Source organism: Garra rufa, chromosome 4, assembly GCF_049309525.1.
Source record: "Garra rufa chromosome 4, GarRuf1.0, whole genome shotgun sequence".
Classification (NCBI taxonomy): domain Eukaryota; kingdom Metazoa; phylum Chordata; class Actinopteri; order Cypriniformes; family Cyprinidae; genus Garra; species Garra rufa.
Window position 1 is genome coordinate 3,283,122 of NC_133364.1, and position 22,006 is coordinate 3,305,127.

Consider the following 22,006-nt stretch of genomic DNA (forward strand, 5'->3'; position numbering starts at 1 on the left):
TTATGAACATTGTGTATACGGAAGACTTTTGCTTCTGAAAACCCTGAAATGTGAAAATGACCTGTTCTGTCTCTCGATGTTCTGCAGCTCTCGGTGGTCTTTCTTCAGGTGTTTGGTGAGCGAGGTGAAATATTCTCTGAGCAGGTTCTGGAATGGCTGCTGTTTCTCCACATTAATGATTTGACTGGGAGGGAAGGACAAGCCGAACTTCTCGGACGCGTTCTTGACCTTACGCGGCACCAGCCCAGCAATATCATCTCCACAGTGCTTGCAGAAGCTGATGATGACAGAAATGTGAGTGTGCGTCTCTCTGTCAGCGCTGATGATGTTCTTCAGCTGCTCGTAGATGAGCGACAGCCCTTCTTTATCCGTAAACAGACCCGCGATGGTGAGCTCGGCAATGAAGCGCAGGTCGGTCCGCAGTTTGCTCACGTTGGGTGCCTTCTCCTCCTTCCTGGCCTCGAAGTGTCTCTTCCAGGCGGCGAGCAGGAGCGGTGCGAAATCGGTGTAGCGCTGGTGGAAGAGGAAGCAGAGATGCACGGCGCAGCCCACGTCCGAGATCTTCAGCTTGGCCTCCACCATGGAGCTCACGGCCTCACCGATGTACTTGCTGAGGTTGAGTGAGTCAAAGTCCTGTGACAGCGAGCCACGCTGCTGCTCCGTGAGTGTGCGAAGCTTCTTGACAAACGCCGTGTTCTTCTTCAGGCTGGAGTCCAGGCGGCTGAAGAAGGCCTCCTCGGGACGCGTCTCCTGCACGTGCTGGTTTTTTGCACGCAACTCCTTCCTGCCTTGGTGACGCTCCCACGCCTCCTGGTGGAGCTGTTCGGCCTCCTCCTTTTCCCTGATGAGACACAAAGAATGAACTGTGATTTCAAAGCATCTTTATTATTTTAGTACCAATGAGATTCTTACTATTACAACTTTTTATTAAAAGTTTAAATTAGGTTTTATTAAAAATGTTCTGCTTTCATTTTAATTTTGTTAAAGGTTTAGTTTACTTCCATAAAATTTCAGGACAATTTCAGGAATTTTCTCCATATAGTGGACTTCAACGATCCCAGCTGAGGAAGAAAGTCTTATTTTTAGTAGAGTTTTTCAACATACCCTAACTGTCTTGAACCAGAGTGCACATGTGCATTGCAGTGCTACATAAGATGAGCATTTGGGGTTAAAAAGTGGATAGATTGTAATTTTTTTCAAAAATAATTGATTGTGTCGCTAGATAAGACCCTTTTTTCCTTGGCTGGGATCATTTAGAGCCCTTTGAAGCTTCATTTAAACTGCAGTTTGGAAGTTCAAACTCCCAGGCACCATAGAAGTCCACTATATGGAGAAAATTCCTTAAATGTTTTCCTCAAAAAACAAAAAACAAAACAATTTCTTTACAACTAAAAAAAATAAAGACATTAACATCTTGGATGACAAGGGGGCGCGTAAATTATCTGTAAATTTTGTTCTGGAAGTGAACTAATCCTTTATATAAACTTTATATGAACTAATCCCTTAAATAAAATAATAATAATGATAACAATAATACATTTTATTAGTATTATTTATTTATTTTACTGGGGGCAAAAAACAACAACTTGAAATTAAAAATTGCAATTGTAAAAAAAAAAAAAAATCAAGCTATACATCAAATATAATCAAAATTTGACCAAAAAAAAAAAAACAAAGAAAAAAAACATAAAAATCTTACTTCAGCTGTGCAGCCTCTTCCTCTTTCTGTCGTTTGGCCTCCTCCTCCAGCAGCTTCCTCTCATTCTCCTCCTGCAATCTCTTCTCCTCTTCCTCTTTCTTCTTCTGCTCCTCCTCTGCCCTCTGCTTCTCCTCCTCTTTCTTCTTCCGCTCCTTCTCCTCCTTTTTCCTCTTCTCCTCCTCAGCCCGTCTCTTCTTATCTTCTGCCGTCTTGCCTCCGTCCTTCTTCCCGCTCATCTTGGTGTCATCTTTGCTCTTGTCGCGGGATGTCATGGCCTGTCTGTCTGCGTCTCTGTCTTTGTTGCTAAAGGAGCCTGTCTCCCTCTCCTCCATGTTGACGGACTTCTTACGTTCAGCAGGCATACTGCTACTGCAAAACAAAATAGAAAAAACAATATGTGTTAACAATTCCAAACATAGAAAGTCAAGGGTTGTGTCTGGCATATTGCACTGTGTACTGTTTTTTTTTTTTAAACCATTTAGCATTTTTAATCAAAAATACTATGCTACATTTAAAAATTATATGTATTGAAATACATTACACTGTATATAGCATGTTCATGTTTTTTTTTTATTTTACAATATTTTGGATAAAAAATGTTTATACTGTATATGCCTTTTTTTTACTACATTTTGCACTTTTAATCCAATGTTGCATATTGCAGAATTTTTTTTAATTGCTTATTTTTTTAAATGTTTTGCACATGGCATACTTTATGTTTTAAATTTTTTTTGCACTGAAAATTATAATGTACACAGCATACAGTTTTTTAAATTATTATTAATATTTTGAACAATATTTTGATTAAGCTTTCTGCTTAAAAAATATTTTGAACTTCTCAAAACAATTTTCATTAAAAATGTATTGTAATCTATACAACATACTGTCTCCTAAAACATTTTTACATTTTTTTAAGTTACACCTTTAAGCAAAATTTTGCATTAAAAAATATTATACTGCAAAAAAATTTGTTTAAATATTTTGCACTTGCAATCAAATGTTGCATATGGCAAACTGTTTTAAAAATATTTTGCAGTTTTACCAAATTTTGCATTAAAACACGTACTTTTCCATATTTTGCACTTTTAATCAAAATAAATTGCAGTCCAATCTTAATCAAATCTTGCACTGAACAATGTACCCTTACAGAATACTGTTTTGCAACCAAAAGTGCATTTAAAATCTATTATCAGATCACATTCATTATGAGTCATTAAGAATGTCACTCTGGCCGTGTTTGTTTATTTCATGCACACAGAAAATCTAATGGAGAAACAGTCCCGGTCAGGCGATCTCAATGCCCCTCCTCCTTAAACACACCTGTCAATCACAAATAGGTGATCATCTGCTTCAGGTGTGTTTAATAAGTTTGTGATTTATTAACACTAGACCCTGCAGGAAGGAGGATTTCCAGAAGCAGAACTGAACATGTCTGATCTACATGCAGGACTACGGCTGATCTGAAGCACATGTGGGCTCAAATTCAACCACATTCCGGTTCCGTTCGCAGGCTCAAACAAGCGAATACACACACAACCACTCTACAAACACATATCCTACTTTGCATACCATTATATGACCTACAAAAGTCTCTTAATTACAAAAAACTCATGAACAAACAAATCGACCAAATAAAAACAATCAGCAACAGCTGCACAGATACAAGCCGACTGAGTAAACCAGATAAATATTTTATCTGTCACTGTCATCTGAATAAAACAACATTTTATGATAAGCAGTGTTTATATAACAGAAATTCAATCGTTTTAACGAAGCCATTTTATGTTTTAACGGAGTGTTTATGAATTAGCATTAGCCGTTAGCTATTCGAGGCCGCTCATACGTCAAATATCAACACGTTTACGCCGCAAACAGACGGAAATAACAGGAACAAAAGATTTTCAGTCCGTCGTGTGAACACAGTTGTGTTTTGAATGAAATGTCAGTCTTACCTCATGTGCTTGTGTTAATATTCATAAGTTTAGTCTGTAAATGACGGCGCTTGATAGTTTTCAATATTAGGACCCCTGAATGTGGCGTCCCCAAACATGCCTGATCAAAACATATTATTCGCCTCTAGGATAAATCAGAGAAATGCCAAACCCAAATAAGTACATATAACACGTATATATACCCTAACCATAAGATAAAAACAAATAAATACATATCACACACTCAGTGTTTAGCTTAAACACATTTAAGTAATGCCGCTTTTATGTTTTATGTTAATTTTATGTTACTGTTTTGTTTCTATCTATCTATCTATCTATCTATCTATCTATCTATCTATCTATCTATCTATCTATCTATCTATCTATCTCTAATCAACAGAACGATATATTTTGTTTTATAATTTATTTGTATTATAATAATAATTTATTTGTATAGCACTTTTCATACATAAATGCAACTCAAAAGTGCTTCACAGGCATAAAACAAAACAAAACTATATATATATATATATAAGAAACGTGAAAATAAACATAGGTACACAGAAAAAAACACGTTTAAGCAAATATGAGCAAGTACATTAAAAAGTATATTATTTTGTATTTATTATATATATTGAACGACATATTTACTATATGCATTTATCAGAAATTTCCATTAGACAAGTATACGGAATTAAATTGTTTATTTAAAAACAAACAACATACAATTGTACACAATCATTATTCAAACAACTTGTAATTTTTACAACAGTAAATGTTATAAACCTGAGAAACATCTGATATATAAAAAAGAAAAAATTTACTGGTGACATTTAGCTTGCAAGTGTTACATATGTTTATATTTATGCACGTTTCAGGTTTCGAAAAACTATGAACTATTTTAATGCCACAGAGCTATTATATTCGTGGCCTGTAGATGGCGCTATTGACACATAACAAACACATTTGGAGGAATACCTGAGCCTGGATCCATCCACTGGGTTTTGATCATTTGTTCATCATCATCATCATGGTCTCATAACGCTTTTGCTCAGGTGGCAGATGCTGAAACACTGCCTGAGGTGTTCAATAAAACAAACTTCAGTCGTTTATTGTCTCATGTGGGGGGCTCGTTTAACGCAGTGAAGAAGCTGTGAAGTTCTGACTTGATTATCAGTCACATTCTCAGCGACGAACACAGATTTGAGCCGCGCGGAGAGCAGGTTTTGATGTGCCACTGGGAATATTTCCAGGTGAAAATGCCAGGCAAACACGGTCAAGGACGTGGTAATGATTCTATTAGGAGATGCATTATCTCAGGAAAAATGACAAGCCTCGCAAGGACACCAGAGCTCATTCTGCAGCATAATGTGCCATCAAATTTGACTGCGACTTGGACCAACAACACGTTTATGCAAAGAATGCGATCTGTCATTGTGAAGGTGAACCTATGCAAACACATTCCACATCATATTCATCGGACCACATTGTAATTAGAGAAGTACAGTACAGTCTGAGCCAGATTTTACACTGCATGGGTCAAAACCATATTAATACAGAATAAAGGTTTCACAGTGATGCCATAGAAGAAAAAATCTTTTGGTTCCACAGAGTGATCAGTTCTTATAAACATTTCTTTTTAGTGTAAAGAACATTTTAATAATCTAAAGAACATTTTCTACTATAAAAAAACATTATTTTTAAGTGTTGCAAGTTTGGATTGTATTTTTTAATTTATTTATGGAGTTTTCTTCACCTTTTTTTGAGAATGATTATTTATTTTATTTTTAAACACTATAATATGGTTACAGAAATGTTTATTTTAGATATTGTTTCTATCAAGTTCAAATGTTATATTTATATGTATGCATTGCCAATTATTTATTTCTAATTTTGCAAATATTTAGTCAAATAAATATATATTTTTTACAATGTTTTGACTTTTTATTTGATTTTGTCCCCCTTAGAATTTGTGTGACAGAATTAAGTTGCTATATAATATAAATCTGTTGTTTTTAAATCAAATTTTGTAAATATTTTGTAAAATAAATAGATTTTTTTTAGAATAATGCATTTTATTTTTCTTTTATTTTTAACTTTTTCGTTTTTAACAGCTTATTCATGAAACAAAACTTATAGAAAGAATACAGAGTTAACTATCTGAACTATAAATCTGTTTATTTTCATTTATTAATGTATTTTCTAATGTGTTATTTCTCATTTTACAAATATTGTGTAAAAGAAATATAAATTGCATTGCAGTTATTGACATTGTCTAATTTGACTAGCTCCACATGATAATACGCCTAGCTGCATTTTATTATTTGCATTCAGCATTGCCTTTACCTAATATCTGCAATCAGAACCCCAGCTAATAAAAATATGGTCAGGATTTTTTTAAATGTTAAAAAACTTTTTTGTGGTTATGTGAACATTAGATTAAACATAAAGGGAACATTTTATCATTGTGCAAACATGGGAATGTTACTTCTGTATTTTCAGAAACCATCTGAAACTAGTAGGTAGTAAAGACCAGATAACCTTGAGCGAACGTTCTGTTAATGTTCCTGTAGAAACATTTGTTCAACTTTGAGAGAACCTAGCCAGAACGTCTCCTGTTAGCTGGGACAGTCCTGTGTCCCAATCTACTGTTTGAGAAGCACTGCAGTGGACCGCTATGTGTCTGTCAGTCAGTCACTTGAAGCTTTAGTGGAATCAGGCCGCAGGTCTCCTTTAATGGCTTTGTACAGTTGAATGAGGGAGTTCACCCACAGCTCCCTCTGGTGGCCGGGGTTGGTATGTTGGAGCTGTTGAGCCGTAAACACCATCGTGAGGACGGTGCGCTCAAAGTCGTCTATCCGCAGCGAGCCACGGTGCAGGTCCAGCTGAGCACTGAGCCGCTGGATCTCAGAGAGGCTTCTGGGAAGCACGTCCTCACACAGGACCTCCAGAACCTCTAGCTTCCGCATGGACGCCAGTTCCTGATCGGATATGTGGAGCGTCCCGTTCGCCGCATCCATGTACCCTCCTGACCACAGCACCTGTAAAACAAGACCATTGCAAATAACAAGAATTCACCTCATTTGTTTACATTGCACTTTATACAATCCAGATTCAAAGTTGCTTCAGAGAAGAGTTCTCAGAACTTTAAAGGATTACTCCACTTCCAAAATAAAAATTTCCTGATAATTTACTCACTCACATGTCCATGTCTTTTTTTCTTCAGTGGAAAAGTAATTAAGGTTTTTGAGGAAAACATTCCAGTATTTTTCTTCAAATAGTGGACTTCAATGGTGCTCAACGGATTGAAGGTTAAAAATGTAGCTTCAATGCAGCTTCAAAGAGCTCTAAACGATCCCAGAAACAATCAGCTATTAAAAATATATATATATATATATATACAATTTCTATACTTTTTAACCTCAAATGCTCGTCTTGTGACAGGGTATGTTGAAAACTCCCATCTCATTTTCTCCTCCAACTTCAAAATCGTCCTACATCGCTGCAGAAGTACCGAGCCAGTGTTTACAAAGTGAACATACAAAAGAAGGTCAAACGCCCTTTACAAAAAAAAACGTCAGACAATTCTAAAGTTGGAGGATAAAATAAAATGGGAGTTTTTCTACCTACCCTAACTGTCTTGAACCGAAGTGCACTGAGTACGCATTTGCATTGTAGAGCTGGACAAGATGAACATCTGTGGTTAAAAAGTGTATAAATATTAATTTTTTTAAAGAAAATGACTGAATGTTTCGCTAGATAAGACCCTTACTTCTCTCAGCTGGGGTCATTTAAAGCCCTTTGAAGCTGCACTGAAACTGCATTTTAACCGGCCTCTGTAGTGCATTATATGGAGAAAAATCCTGGAATGTTTCCCTAAAAAAAATGTATTTTTTTTAACATCTTGGATGGCATGGCAGTGAGTAAATTATCAGGAAATTTTTATTCTGGAAGTGGAGTAATCCTTGAATGTTCTAGCAGTCTTCTCTCAAAGTTATGAACATTCTTCCATTAACATTAATAGAATGTGCATTCAAAATATTGGTCTCTCATAAAGCTCTTAAAACATCGGCACAAAAACATTATTTATACATTGTTCATGGAATGTTTTTTTCTGAAACATTCTAGTTAAACATTTATTTAACATTTTTTAAACGTTACTTGTTTCAGAACATTCAAAAGGATCGTTCCCATAATGTCTGCATAATTCTAAAACAGAATGTTTTCTTCATGTTCAAATAACCAAAAAAAATAGACTTTTTTAATGTTCAGAAAACATTCAGAAATAACATTTTCATAACTATTTTTTAAGAGAAGTTCTCTTTTTTAGAATGAAAATTTCCTCATAATTTCCTCACCCCCATGTGTAGATGTTCATGTCTTTCTTTCTTCAGTCAAAAAGAAATTAAGGTTTTTGAGGGAAACATTTCAGGATTTTTCTCCATATACTGGACTTCAGTGATGGCCAACAGGTTGAAGGTCTAAATTGCATTTCCAATTACTTTTGTCTAGCGAAACGATCAGCCATTTTACAAATTTATATGCTTTTTAACCACAAATGCTTGTACCTTGTAGCTTGCACTAGCTTGAACTCACACACGCGTGTCGTATGCGGAAGTACTGACCTAGTGTTTACCAAGTGAACATGCAAAGACAGTCAAATGCCCTTTACAAAAAAGGTAAAACAGTGATGTTGGATGATTTTGAAGTTGAAGAAGAAAATGAGATGGAGTTTTTCGACCTACTAACCGTGTGACTTTTTCAATGTGATTACACAATGCGTACCTGCAAAGCTGTGGTTAAAAAGTATATATAGTCTTTTTTTTTTTTTTTTTTTAAAGAATATCACTGATCGTTTCGTTAGATGAGACCCTTATTCTCGGCTGGGATTGTGTAGAGCGCTTTCAAGTTGCACTGAAACTGCAATTTGGACCTTAGCCCACACTGAAGTCCACTATATAGAGAGAATTCCTGGAATGTTTTGCTCAAAAAACTTAATTTCTTTGCGACTAAAAAAAAAAAAGATTCAATTCTAAATTAAAGGGCAAATAACTTTTAACGAAAGTTTTATTAACTTTCCTGGAAGAATGTTTGTTCATAACTTTGAGAGAATCTCACCGGAACATTTCCCGTTAGCTGCATTATCCAGCTCAATTTAGTTTGGTTCTCATCCAGTCGTGTCAGTGCACTCCAACTGTGATAGTATTGCTGAATATTAAGCATTTTTTAAAAGAAGCAGCGGAATACCAATGAACTCCTGATTTGCTCCCATTGATTCGGTGACGTTCAGCAGACCGGGTGCTCAATAAAACAGCTGTTATGGATGATTCTGCAGAGCCTCATATCTGCTTTCTGATGAAAGTTCAGTCTGACGTCTTGTTCAATCTGTCTTTAGCGTGTGATGAGGCCGATCGACAGTCTTTGGTTTGTGTCTGATATCATGCAGACTCATTCAGCGCCACACCGCTGGAATATTAATATGTCTTTTTGTTTTCTGGATTGAATCTGAACAGAGATTGCATGCATCTCTCAGTATGGAGCGGCTGATGGATCTGACAGCTCAGGAGATTGCAGAGCTCAGCACAACTCAATAAACAAATAAACTCAAGTGTATGAAGAGCTAATGAGAGGTGAGCTATTGATCGCTTCCTTCATTCAACCAAAGATGCTGAAAAGCACATTAAACACTTCAGATAAACAACACAGATGAAAGTTTCAGCAAACTCCTAACATTCCTTGTGAGAAACTTATCAAAGCTTTTGATTGCACATATTGCTATCTTGCACATTAAAACTCAAGAATAGTTTAACAAACATTTTTGTTTTCACTCTGAAATATCACATTTCTAAAGTAAACAGGTTACAATTGCTGTTTCATGTGCCTTAGAATCTCCATTTAATCTCATTGCCTTCTTGGAGAAAGAGTTGAGATATTAAATAGACTGAATGTGTGTTTTTTCTTTGTTACGTGTGAATTGCACGGCATATTGCACAACAGCGTGAGCCGTACCTCATACAGAAGGCTGGCATCCTCCGCTGATTTCTGAAACGTGGGGTTGAGCAGCGCCGGCGTCCCTCGCTTCACTCTGAAGGCTGATGGGAACAGAGCTGAGAGACAGAGAGGATCATGGGTAATGTGTTATGTGACTGATCACACACTCGAAATCCAGCTGAAATTCTCACAGCAAGGCAAGAAGTGTTGCTGGTTTAGATTGTCTACAGTGATTCACTGTAGAAAATAACTTTCACTTGAAGATTCTAAAGTGAATGTTAATGTTCAGACACAAGCAGGCATTTTAGAGGATTGTTTATATCGGAGTGGGGCAGTTTGAAAAAAAAAAAAACATGAAATTACAACAAAAAATCAGCAGCTGTGGTTGCCAGAACTTCACCGTAAAAATACATAGCAACATTTAAGTTTTACAGATTGAAATTCAAATTACATTAAAATGTGTATATTTCATTATTTGGAATAGTGTTAAGATACCAAATTATTATTTTTTTTTTTTTACCTTTACAATATACTGACAAACTCCTTAAAATTACTTCAAGGAAAAATGCTTTCAGTGAACAATGTATAAATAATGTTTTTGTGCTAATGTGTTGAGAACATTATTAAAAAACAAATCTGAACAAACATTTTATTAACATTACCTGTTGCCTGTTAGCATTTACAAAATTTTTCTGTAAATCACATTTATTACAGTTATTCCCTGCATACAGTTGAAGTCAAATGTTTACATACACCTTGCACAATTTGCAAAATGTTATTTGACCAAAATAAAAGGGATGATAAAAATGCATGTTATTTTTATTTAGTACTGACCTGAATAAAATATTTCACATAAAAGATGTTTACATATAGTCCACAAGAGAAAATAATAGTTGAATTTATAAAAATGACCCTGTTCAAAAGTTTACACCCCCTTGATTCGTAATACTGTGTTGTTACCTGAATGATCCACAGCTGTGTTTTTTTGTTTAGTGATAGTTGTTCAGGAGTCCCTTGTTTGTCCTGAACAGAAAATTGCCTGCTGTTCTTCAGAAAAATCCTTCAGGTCCCACAAATTCTGTGTTTTTTCAGCATTTTTGTGTATTTGAACCCTTTCCAACAATGACTATGATTTTGGGCTCCATCTTTTCACACTGAGGACAACTCATATGCAACTATTACAGAAGGTTCAAACACTCACTGATGCTCCAGAAGAAAAAAACATGCATTAAGGTGCAAACTTTTGAACAGAATGAGGATGTGTACATTTTTCTTATTTTGCCTAAATATCATAGGCTATAAATGCATTGTTTTTCCTTCTGGAGCATCAGTGAGTGTTTGAACCTTCTGTAATAGTTGCATATGAGTCTCGCAGTTGCCCTAAGTGTAAAAAGATGGATCTCAGAATCATACAGTCATTGTTGGAAAGGGTTCAAATACACAAAAATGCTGAAAAACCACAGAATTTGGACCTGAAGGATTTTTCTGAAGAACAGTGGGCAGTGTTCTGTTCAGGACAAACAAAAGACTCATGAACAACTATCACTAAACCAAAAAACACAGCTGTGGATCATTCAGGTGACAACACAGTATTAAGCACCAAGTGTATGTAAACTTTTAAACGGGGTCATTTATAAATTTAACATTATTTTCTCTTGTGGACTATATGAAAACGTCTTCTATCTTATTCAGGTCAGTACTAAATAAACAATAACATGCATTTTGTGTGATCCCTCTCATACTTTTTGACTTTCAGACTCACTCATTAACAGGTTTTTGCTGATTTGAACAGTCTTTTATTTATCATTACAATTACAAACATTTTTGCAGTGTTGTTTATTTACATGTTCCATGTTTTAGCGCATGTGTTCAGCAGCTGCACATCTGTCTCTATTCTGCGCATGTCAACGCCTGTCGCTGAAAGATGTTGGTCTCGTTCCATCGTGACGGCTGTGTTTAACATCTGCATTACAGGCCTAGAGCCGAAAGACACAGATCTGATGGATATGGGTGGATGGGTATGGATGGGTTATTAGTCATCCAAACAACTGGCAACTGAAGTTAGCTAGTCAACGGGAAAAAAGAAACTCCCTGGAACAACAGACTTGAACCAAAAACAAGCTGAAGTTGACAGGAGCCGGTCACGTGTTTGATCCGCTCAGGATGTCGCCAACATCACAGACATTCCACATCTGTTTGTAGCGATCAGCTGCAGATGTGTGTCGGTGGGTCCTCAGACTCTCACCTTCGCAAACCTGATCCTCCTGCTCTAAAATGACCTTTAAAACCTCATAAACACAGTCGAGCCACAGCCTGCTGCCTTAGCCGCCAACTTTCTCCTCGTGACCACCGCACTTACATGGAAATGAGACGCAGGCGTGCGGGTGATGTCACCTCACCAAAATATCCAACTGTTTTTCTGAGGAAGTTTCTAAAGTGTTTTCAAATGTCAGTGTGTGTCTTCAAACCACACAGGATTAAGACTTTTTTTTTAAATTGATCAAAAGTCCCAAAAGTTTAAGATTTCTATTTACTTTAGATCTCTTCCACAAAAACAAGAAGCAGCACAACTGTTTTCAACATGTTTCTTGAGCTGCAAATCAGCATTAGAATGATTTCAGAAGCATCATGTGACACTGAAGACTGGAGTAATGATGCTGCAAATTCAGATTTGATCACAGCAATAAATTACATTTGACTATAATCACATAGAAAACAGCTGTTTTAAATCGCAATAATATTTCACAATGTTACCGTTTTCACAGTATTTTTAATCAAATAAATACGGCCTCTGTGAGCAGAAGAGACCTCTTTTAAAAACATTTAAAAAATCTTAAAAATGCTAACAGCTAACAAAGAATGTTTTGCTAATGTTCCCATTAAGTTAATAAAACATTATTTCTGAATGTTCTCTGCATGTGCATTCAAAACATCCAGTTTTTTAAATGTTTTAAAAATGATTGCGCAAACATTCCGTTTCCACATTTTGCAAACATTATGGAAATGTTATTTTTGAAGGTTCTCTGAACATTCTAAAACAATTAGCAACATTTAAATTTCAGGAAAAAACATTCCATTCATGATGTTTTTGTGCTAACATTAACGGACATTTTATTTAGGGTAAGTGAATCAAATTTTTTGGGTGAACTACACATCTTTCAGAAATGTAATGTAATAAAGAAGCAAGCTGCAACTCAACCTGATAAATTGAAAATAAGAAAAGCTTGTTGAGAAACAAAGTGAATCTAAAGTGCTGCAAAGAGCCAATGAACATGCTTTATGTGAATGTTTCCTCTCCAGTAAAACACACTCACAGTGCATGGCATTAGCACTTTGTTTTGATTAAAGGACTCGTGAGGTGGAAACTGTTTGCTGGCCGCTTTGCCAAATTCCACTCTGAGGTGAACGTCCAACAAGCGCTGGAGTAATTGAACATCTCTGTTAGCGGCTGCAGTTATGGCTCATAAAATCCCAGCAAAACCTCCCAAAAACACTTGACTTTGAGTCCAAACGGACGCCAGAGGCCTGGCTTGTGCCCTTGGGCGGCGAAGGAATCTAATGAAATGTCAGAGCAAATATACAGAGACACGGAGCCACCGGCACCGCCAGCACCCCGCCGTTATCGGCCCCCGTCATCTGGGCCTGCGGAGGCCGCCGAACGCTCGCTTCCACAGATCTCACTGTAAAAGCGCAAGGTCACCAATCTCACATGATTAGCACTTCACATCCCACAAACAACAGAAACAAACTCATCCATCACGTCTGTGTGTTTGTTCCTCTGGAGGTCAGAGACTCAAGCTCTGGCTGCAGGTCAAACACACTTCACTGAGATACTAATACAGCTTTTGTTATTTTGAATTAGACTTTCTGTTTTCATTTTATTTCTGTATATTTGAATTGATTTATTTTTTAGTTATTTTAGTGCTCCAACAAAGTAAACGAAAACTATGTTTTTCTTGGCAAATAGCTAAAATAAAATCTAATTAGTTTTTATTTTTTTTATTTTTATTTTACTTAACAATAATAACTCTAGTTTGGAACTGTTTAAAACAATTAAGGAGTAAAAAAATTTAAACCACAACTTTTTATTTTATATTTCTGACTTTCTTCTTGCAATTCTAAAATGTTTGCAATGCTATTTTTGCATTTTTCTCAAAATTGTCCGTTTAAATCTTGCAATTCTGATCATATTTTTCTGAATTCTGAAATTATGCAGACTTTGTTTCTCACAATTTTCTCAGAACTGCTAAGTTAAATCTTGCCATTTTTTTCACCATGGATTTAAAAAAAAAAAATCTCACAATTTGGTCTTTTCTCCTCTCAGAAATGCATGTTTATACCAAGTTTATAAAAAAGTCAGAATTGTAAGATAAAAAAAATTATGCCAGAAAGAAGTCAGAATAGTAAGATATAAACTTGAAATGACCTTTTTTGCTCTGTGAAATGGGCTTCCAAACTCTGGACACCACGTATTCAGTTTATAAAATATCTATTCTGACAACAAAATGTGCTCAAATGTTTCTCATTCACATCTCAGCAGCATTATTTTCCATCTCAGATGTTTCTCAACTGCAAATCTAATTTCAAGCATTTAAGCAGAGGCGTGCATATTCTAAGTGCTCATGCTCTCTCTGTGAGTGATCTGATGTAACCAGTGAACTGTAACTGTGGTGTAAGTGTCTCCTGTCGTACCTTTCCTCCAGTGCAGAGACGCTGTGATGGACATCTGACACATCAGCGCAGACACAGACAGAATCCGGAGGGCCATCATCCTGTTTCTGCTCTTCTCTTGCTGCTTCTCAGTCAGACGAGTGACCGACGTGCTCAGAAATAAATAAACAGAAGCTCACAGACACACAGAGAGAGAAAAAGAGTCTGGCCCCATAAGTCTCCTCCTGTCCCTTTTCCTTCAACATACTACCTATTTCTCCTCCCTCTTTGATGGGCTGGAATGTGCGTGTGTGTGTGTGTGTGTGTGTGTGTGTGTGTGTGTGTGTGTGTGTGTGTGTGTGTGTGTGTGTGTGTGTGTGTGTGTGTGTGTGTGTGTGTGTGAGTGTTTCATCTGGAAATCATCTAAACTCAAAGACGATCTGCCAGTTTTTTTTCACAGGCACCAAAATCATGAGCGCCAGCTTTCTGTGGCATTCAGATCAGCCAAATCAGCAGTCTATAACAATAGTATTAATAGTATATCTGGGTTATTGATTATAATAAACCCAACTATTACAAACCCCAAAGTATTAAAGCATGTTCTTTAGCAAATGTTTACTCCAATGATAATAGGAAAATCAAGTTGAATTTATGAGTCATTTTGACCTTTGTGAGCGCCTCAAGTGAAAAGTTTTGTTAGTTATATTTGTCACATAGTTTTGTCAGCAGGATGAATGCACAGACACTGAATGTGTTGCAGACTGTTGTTTTTCAGGACATTTACCATCAGCGGCCAGTGCTGAATGAAAACAGTCTCAGTGTCGGGCTCAGGAATTCACAGACTATGTTCTTCCAGCAAACGGCTGTTTTCATTGGCGACAGATTGCAGGAGAATGTGAAGTTCAGAAAAAACAAGGGTCCAGCAAACGGACCTCAAACTGCACCACAAGCAACCTCAAACCTCACCACGTTCACACATTACACAAACATCTTGGGGACATGTGCCATATTTTGTACATAAAGATGCACAAACACAATTTACAATCAAAACAAACTCAAGTTTAACTGCTACGACGGTGCTGAAGTATTGTTCACTCAAAAATGAAAATGTGCTAAAAATGTGCTCACCCTCAGACCATCCAAGATGGCATCACTTGCTCACCAGTGGATCCTCTGTAGTGAATGGGTGCCGTCAGAATGAAAGCCGAGAGCTAATAAAACCATCACAAATATCCATAAGTAATCAACACCATTCTAGTCCGTCAACATCTTGAGAAGACAAAAGCTGAAACAAATTCATCATTAAGTCCATAATCAATAATAACACTTCCTCCAGTGAAAAAGTCCATCTCCTGTTGTCTCTCACATGAAAATCAAAACCAGTCCTAAGTAGCACAGGTAGCATTTGTAGCAATAGCCAAAAGTTCACTGAATGGGTTAAAACTTTAAAAGTTAAAAGTTTTTCTTTTATGCCAAAAATCATTACAGATCAGTACAGATCATGTTCAATGAAGATATTTTGTGAATTTACTTACCATAAATATATCAAAAGATAATTTCTGATTAGTAATATGCATTGCTAAGAACTTCATTTGGACAACTTTAAAGGCGATTTTTTTTTTTAATATTTAGATTTTTTTGTACCCTCAGATTCCAGATTTTCAAATAGTTGTACATCTGCCAAATATTGTCATCAATGGAAATTATTCTGCTTTCACATGATGTACAAATCTCATTTTATGACTGGTTTTGTGGTCCAGGGTTACATATTTGTTTAGAGCTGTTTTTGGTTTGTAAATGGTGCTTAATCTGTGCAGATTTCTCTCCTGATTCAGATCAGACCACTTTTTCACTGGAGGAAGCGTTGTTATGGATTATGGACTAATATTTTAGTTAAAAATGTCTTAATGATGGATTTGTTTCAGCTTTTGTCTTCTCAAAACGCTAACTGATGGACTGGAGTGGTGTGGTTTACTTGTGAATCATTAAACTCTCATTCTGACGGCACCCATTCACTCCATTGGTGGGCAAGTGATGCAATGCAATTTCTGATGAACCTGACAAAAAAACAAACTCATCTACATTTTGGATGCCCCGAGGGTGAGCACATTTTCATTCTTCATGGAAGCAGATGCCAGTAAAGAACTTAAATTCTTAAGAGCTCAGTGAAGGTAAAAGCCGTGCGGCGGCGTCTGTCTGCGAGTGGATGCAGCAGGTGAGTGTGACTAGAGAAACAGCAGCAGAGTGAGAACAGCTGGTGTGATTTTAACCGAGCGCTGGCCCACATCGCCGGCTGATTAAAACGCATCACACGCGCTCCGGGTCTCTGCTGTGTTTGTACCGAGTGCCGACAGATGCCGCGAATGTCCTGCGGCACACAGATGGCTCAGATCTCACGCGGGACGCCCCGGGACGACAAGATCCGCTCAAGACGCTTCCCAGGTGCTCTGAGATCAGTGTAGCGACGGGTCACCGCGCAGGTAAGCACAGAAGAACCTGCCGTTGAGCACTGATCCCAGAACAGCCCTGCACCCAACCACTACAGAACACAAACAGCAGTCCACTGGAAAATATCAGTGCTCTTCTCAGATATTCATCAAAGACATTTCTGCTAAAAGTCCACAGGATGCCATAAAAACAAACCCAATTGAGTCAAGTCACATTTATTTCTATAGTGCTTTACACAAGATTGTTTCAAAGCAGCTTCACACATTTGGGATCTTGGTCAATATGAGCAAAGTTTGAAATAAGATCTGATCTAAAACTCTAGAGGAGATATCTGAGGATATGGGGACTTTCCAGCATTTCTCCTCAGTTGAATCCAGAAGCACCTGATGTGTTTTTGTTTTTTTTTCTCAAGATGCTCCTCTCACCCATTGGTGGCGCTACAGGAGCGTGTTTCCATCTACTAACATTGGGTTCTCTTCTTCAGAGAATACTTTAAGGTGTTGTTTGGGTTTGAATCCAGGTGGGCGCTCTTGTGAGCCCCTTGAAGTAATTGCTGCTGTGAACCTCAGATATGTAAATGTCCTGCGATTGTTGGCTTTGTGTCTCTGAATAGCTGTAATTGCTGCACCGTGATGTTGCGTATAAAAGCACCGGTTTATCTGCTTTTAAAACCGAATGAAAGAGCGCGATGGAGAACAACATCTAAGACACCAGCCCTCGAGTGAAGCTGCCTGTCTGTCACCGCTAATGTACAACTGACATGAAATCTGACCTACAGACAACATTAGTCTGACCTAAATTAGCACACAAGATTAGAATGTCCCAAATTGAGTACGCTGAAAAAAGAGAGGGTCAAAGCTGCCAGACTAGAAACTATTTTTGGTGGCTTTTTAAAGCAGGTTCTCTCTAAATTATGTTCCGAGTTATTCGGTCTGTAATAATGTTCTCAAAATGTTAGCACAAAAACATTATCTATACATCATTCAAGGAACCATTTTTCCTTAAACATTTTAGTTGGACATGTATCTAACATTTCTGACCCTGGACCACAAAACCAGTCATAATGGGCATGGTTTGTTAGGATATTTGGCTGAGATACAACTATTTGAAAATCTGGAATATGAGGGTACAAGAAAATCTAAATATTGAGAAAATTGCCTTTAAAGTTGTGCAGATGAAGGTCTTAGCAATGCATAATACTAATCAAACATTAAGTTTTGATATATTTACAGTATGATGTTTACAAAATATCTTTATGGAACATGATCTTAATATCCTATTACTTAATATCCTAATGGTTTTGATCATTTTGACCCATACAATGTGTTGTTGGCTATTGCTTACGACTGGTTATTTGGCCCAGGGTCACATTTGTTAAACGTTACTTCTTGTTTAAAAACATTCCGAACATTCAGAAGTAACATTCCCAGTGATGTTTTCAAAATGATAAAATGGAATGTTCCCTTAACGTTCGCATAACCAAGAATGTTTTTAGAAACAATGTTACTTTTGAATGTTCTGAACATTCTGAAAGTAACATTTAAAAAATATTAGACAAAAAGATTCCATGTCTTGTTTTCAGCCAAAATATCTAAAAAATCTTAAATCAAGAAAGATTTTCTACACAAGTAAAAATGATTGTCTTAGAACAAGCAAAATAGTCTGCCAATGGGGCAAGGAAAAAATCTTATTTTAAACAGAAAGTTTATTTGGCAGATTAATTTGCTTGTTTCAAGCAAATAATCTTAATTTTGACTATTTTTTTCTGAAAACAAGATGATAATTTTTACTCATCTAGAAAATCCTTCTTGATTTAAGAATTTTTAGCTGGAAACAAGACCAAAAATATAAGCAAGAAAAGCATTTTTTTGCAGTGTGTTAAATGTTTTTGTGCTAATATTTTGAGAACATAATTAAATATTGTTTAAGTTTGAATAAATGTTCTATTAATACTACTGGAAGAACTTTTGTTCAACATTTGTGGGAATTTACTTAAATGCAAATGTCTACATGTAAACGCAAACAGGCTGACAAGGTTTAAAATATCAAGATGCAAATTCATGACATTACATGTCCTGTACTTTGTTTCTTTTATTCAATTTTCACTCATTTTTCAATACAGTTTGTATTTTTCTCTCCATTGCTGGCTAGTTATTTTCATTTTGTTTTCTGCGTTTTAAAAATTGATACAGTATGTCCCAATAGCATACTATATACTCAAAAGTATGTGACCAGTGAAGTGAAACGATGTGTATTGGGACACAGAGTGAGAAACAGCAGCTTCTAAATAGTATTTCTCAGTGGAAGAGTCCAAGATCCCCCAAAACGCACGCACACACACACACACACACACACACACACACACACACACACACACACACACACACACACACACACACAGCACCAGTGAGGGCCCAGATGAGATGATTAACACAAACTCAAGAGCACGAGGAGAGAGACTGGATCACTTGGGGTCACGGATACGTGATGATGATGATGATGATGATGATGATGATGGTGGTGGTGGTGATGAAGGCTGGTCTGCTGTTCTGTACTCTGGTGCTCTCCAGCAGTCTCAGAATAACAGCACAGGGACTGAATGGCCATGAATCACAGCAATAAAAACACTAAGACAGAACAAAGAGAGAGTGCGCAGGGAAAACAGAGCTGCTCTAATAAAAACCCAACCATCTCAGTGGTCTCTCCTCTGCTCTTCAAGAGACAAAACCCCTTCACTAAAAAGTGCTAAAAAGTAATCAGATGAGAAATCTTTTTAAATTAAATAATTCAGTGCATTATAAAACACACTAACTTTCAGGAGTCAAATCGGTCCAAAAAAGCATTTAAAGCAGCTCATGCTGAACAGCAACTGAGAGCTTTAAGCGAATCTGCACAATTTAAACGTTTGTCTTAAAGGGACAGTTCACCCAAAAATTTAAATTAGCCCACGATTTACTCACCCTCCAGGCATCCTAGGCGTATATGACTTCCTTCTTTCAGACAAATCTAATCGGAGTCCAAGCTTTAGAATGTCATAGACAGGTGTCTCTCTTCATCAGTCCAAAACATGTCCAATCAAGTGCATCCATCCATAATAAAAAGTGTTTCACATGGCTCCAGGGGGTGAATAAAGGCCTTCAGTAGCGAATTGATAATTCACTTTAACCTAGCTTGCGCCAACTAGTCGTACCCAGAAACAGCTCCGAGCGGATGAAGTCTGGGTTGCGCTGGTGAGTCTCGTGCAAACCAACGTTTGTTTACAGTAGCAAAGGAAAACCAGTCTCCTCTTGGTTTGTATCGAAATCCTCTGACATTTTCTTTTATAAACACTTGCTTTGAACTTCAAATTCGATATTTGATTTGATTTTGTAAGGATATTTTTCTTACAAAAACACAATGATTCGCTACAGGAGGCCTTTATTCAACCCCCAGAGCCATGTGAAGCACTTTTTATTATGAATGGATCTGATGAAGAGAAACACCCGCTATGCCATTCTAGAGCTTGGAAGTGCCAGGATAATTTTTAATATAACTCCAATTGGATTCGTCTGAAAGAAGGAAGTCATATACACCTAGCATGCCTGGAGGGTGAGTAAATCGTGGGCTAATTTTTATTTTTGGGTGGACTAATAATAAAATAAAAATGTTCCTTTAAAGTTATCTGTACTTTAATATCTTTCTTACGTTAGCATGAAAATATTATTTATATATTGTTCATTAAATATTTTTCATATGTTACTTGTTTCAGAATGTTTAGAGAACATTCAAAAGTAACATTCTCATGTTTGCAAAATCAAACAATGGAATGTTTCCTTAACATTCCAAAAATGTTTTTAAAACATTAAAAAAACAGGATTCTAGTATAATCCTAAAAAAAATATATATATATTACATTTTATAAAAAAAAAATATATATATACGAAGATTTCATTTGCAAAAACAGACTCAATTTTTAACTAATGTCATTACAATTAATCTCAGTCAAACTGCAGCAGGGCTATTTTAATATAAAGTAAAAATAACTAAAAATCTAACACAAAAAACATGATAACAATAAAAAAACATGATTTTTGAAAAATAAACATACTTATATTATTTTTTTATAATAATATAAATTTATAAAAACATATACAGGCTTGATGAATTTATTTTAAATTTTGGAATCCTAGTACACTGCACAATATACACTATATAATAATTATTTTTAAAACAGCATGCATCGATAGACATAATTATTATTATTATTATTTATTTTTTTTCTTCCAATTTTGTGAATTTTCATTTAGCAGCCTGAGCAGGAGAAAACATTTAAAAAAAGAAAATTCAGAAATATTATTTTCCCCCCATACTATAGAAGTCAATGGCTACCAGCGACTGTTTGGTTACTAACATTCTTCAAAATATCTTCTTTTGCACTCAACAGAAGAAAGACACTCATACAGGTTTAAAACTACTAGTGAAGGATGACGGAGTTGGAATTTTTGGGTGAACTATATCTTTAAACAGCAGCAAAAACCAACTGATGCTTCTTGCTTATAACAAGAAACCTTTACAAATGAAGCTCAGAAAAGTAATGACAGGAAACCGTGATATGAGAACTTTAACTGCACATAACAGACTCTATCTGTCATCAAACACTGACAGCAGCGTGTGCTAATACAGTAAACAGCGAACTGACTGACAGCACATTTACTTTACCTGCATCTGCACAGACACAGACGCAGGGACATGTCTTGCTCGCAGGAGCGAGATAATCACACTAATGGCAAATGTTTTGGACAGCCACGCTTTTCCACAGACTAAAATAAATGCATTCAGCGTGATTTCAGTGAGGTGACGATCGTCGAGAGAGAAAGAGAGAGACAGTCCGTGGGGGCCGCGAGTGTCTGACAGCTTAATTGCAGGTGCGCGCGCTCAAAGGCAATTAAACTCTGAGAGACAGAGACAGAAAGTGCGCGAAATGGGACGTGGTTAAGACTCAATTCAGCACTGCTGATGAAACATCATCAAATTCCCTGAAACATTAAAGCAAACACGAGATGAATGCTGATTATTTTTCTGTCTCTCAGATAAAGCCTATCTCGCGGGCGTGATGATTGGCCGTCGTCGGATGCGCGGTTCGGGCGCGTGCGCGGTGGTGGCGGCGGCGCGCCGCTGGCGTTTAATTGTGCGTGTGCTGTTCTCAGACTGGGCGGTTATGACCTGTCTAAACTAGTCACCCAACATAGACCCAACTGAGCAAGAAAAACAGATCCAGATCACCCACCCAGAAAAAGACCGAGGGGTT

General features: G+C 36.8%; 2 protein-coding genes across 2 annotated transcripts in view; both read right to left on the reverse strand.

The window, feature by feature from the left end:
- The window catches only part of upf2 (UPF2 regulator of nonsense mediated mRNA decay), a 20,866-nt gene extending 17,129 nt beyond the window's left edge, over positions 1 to 3,737 (reverse strand). The window contains exons 1-3 of the mRNA XM_073838463.1: positions 3,652 to 3,737; positions 1,700 to 2,068; positions 62 to 841 (exon numbers count right to left, since the gene is read on the reverse strand). Coding sequence (XP_073694564.1) covers positions 62 to 841; positions 1,700 to 2,068; positions 3,652 to 3,656 — 1,154 coding nt within the window. The 5' untranslated portion in view covers positions 3,657 to 3,737. The remainder of the gene's footprint in view (positions 1 to 61; positions 842 to 1,699; positions 2,069 to 3,651) is intronic.
- Positions 3,738 to 4,317: 580 nt separating this feature from the next.
- On the reverse strand, positions 4,318 to 15,619 carry fam180a (family with sequence similarity 180 member A). Its single transcript, XM_073838113.1, has 3 exons — positions 14,314 to 15,619; positions 9,640 to 9,737; positions 4,318 to 6,671 (listed from the first exon to the last, which is right to left on the reverse strand). Exons 1-3 carry the CDS (start codon positions 14,390 to 14,392, stop codon positions 6,321 to 6,323), a joined length of 528 nt encoding a protein of 175 aa, XP_073694214.1. The 5' UTR covers positions 14,393 to 15,619; the 3' UTR covers positions 4,318 to 6,320.
- Between the last annotated feature and the right edge of the window lie 6,387 nt (positions 15,620 to 22,006).

Excerpts from the sequence above, each read along its gene's own strand:
- fam180a (XM_073838113.1), bottom strand. The coding sequence starts at position 14,392 with ATGATGGCCCTCCGGATTCTGTCTGTGTCTGCGCTGATGTGTCAGATG. Across the intron at positions 9,738-14,313 it reads GTCTCTGCACTGGAGGAAAG|CTCTGTTCCCATCAGCCTTC; the intron begins GTACGACAGGAG and ends TCTGTCTCTCAG. Across the intron at positions 6,672-9,639 it reads ATGCCAGCCTTCTGTATGAG|GTGCTGTGGTCAGGAGGGTA; the intron begins GTACGGCTCACG and ends CTTGTTTTACAG.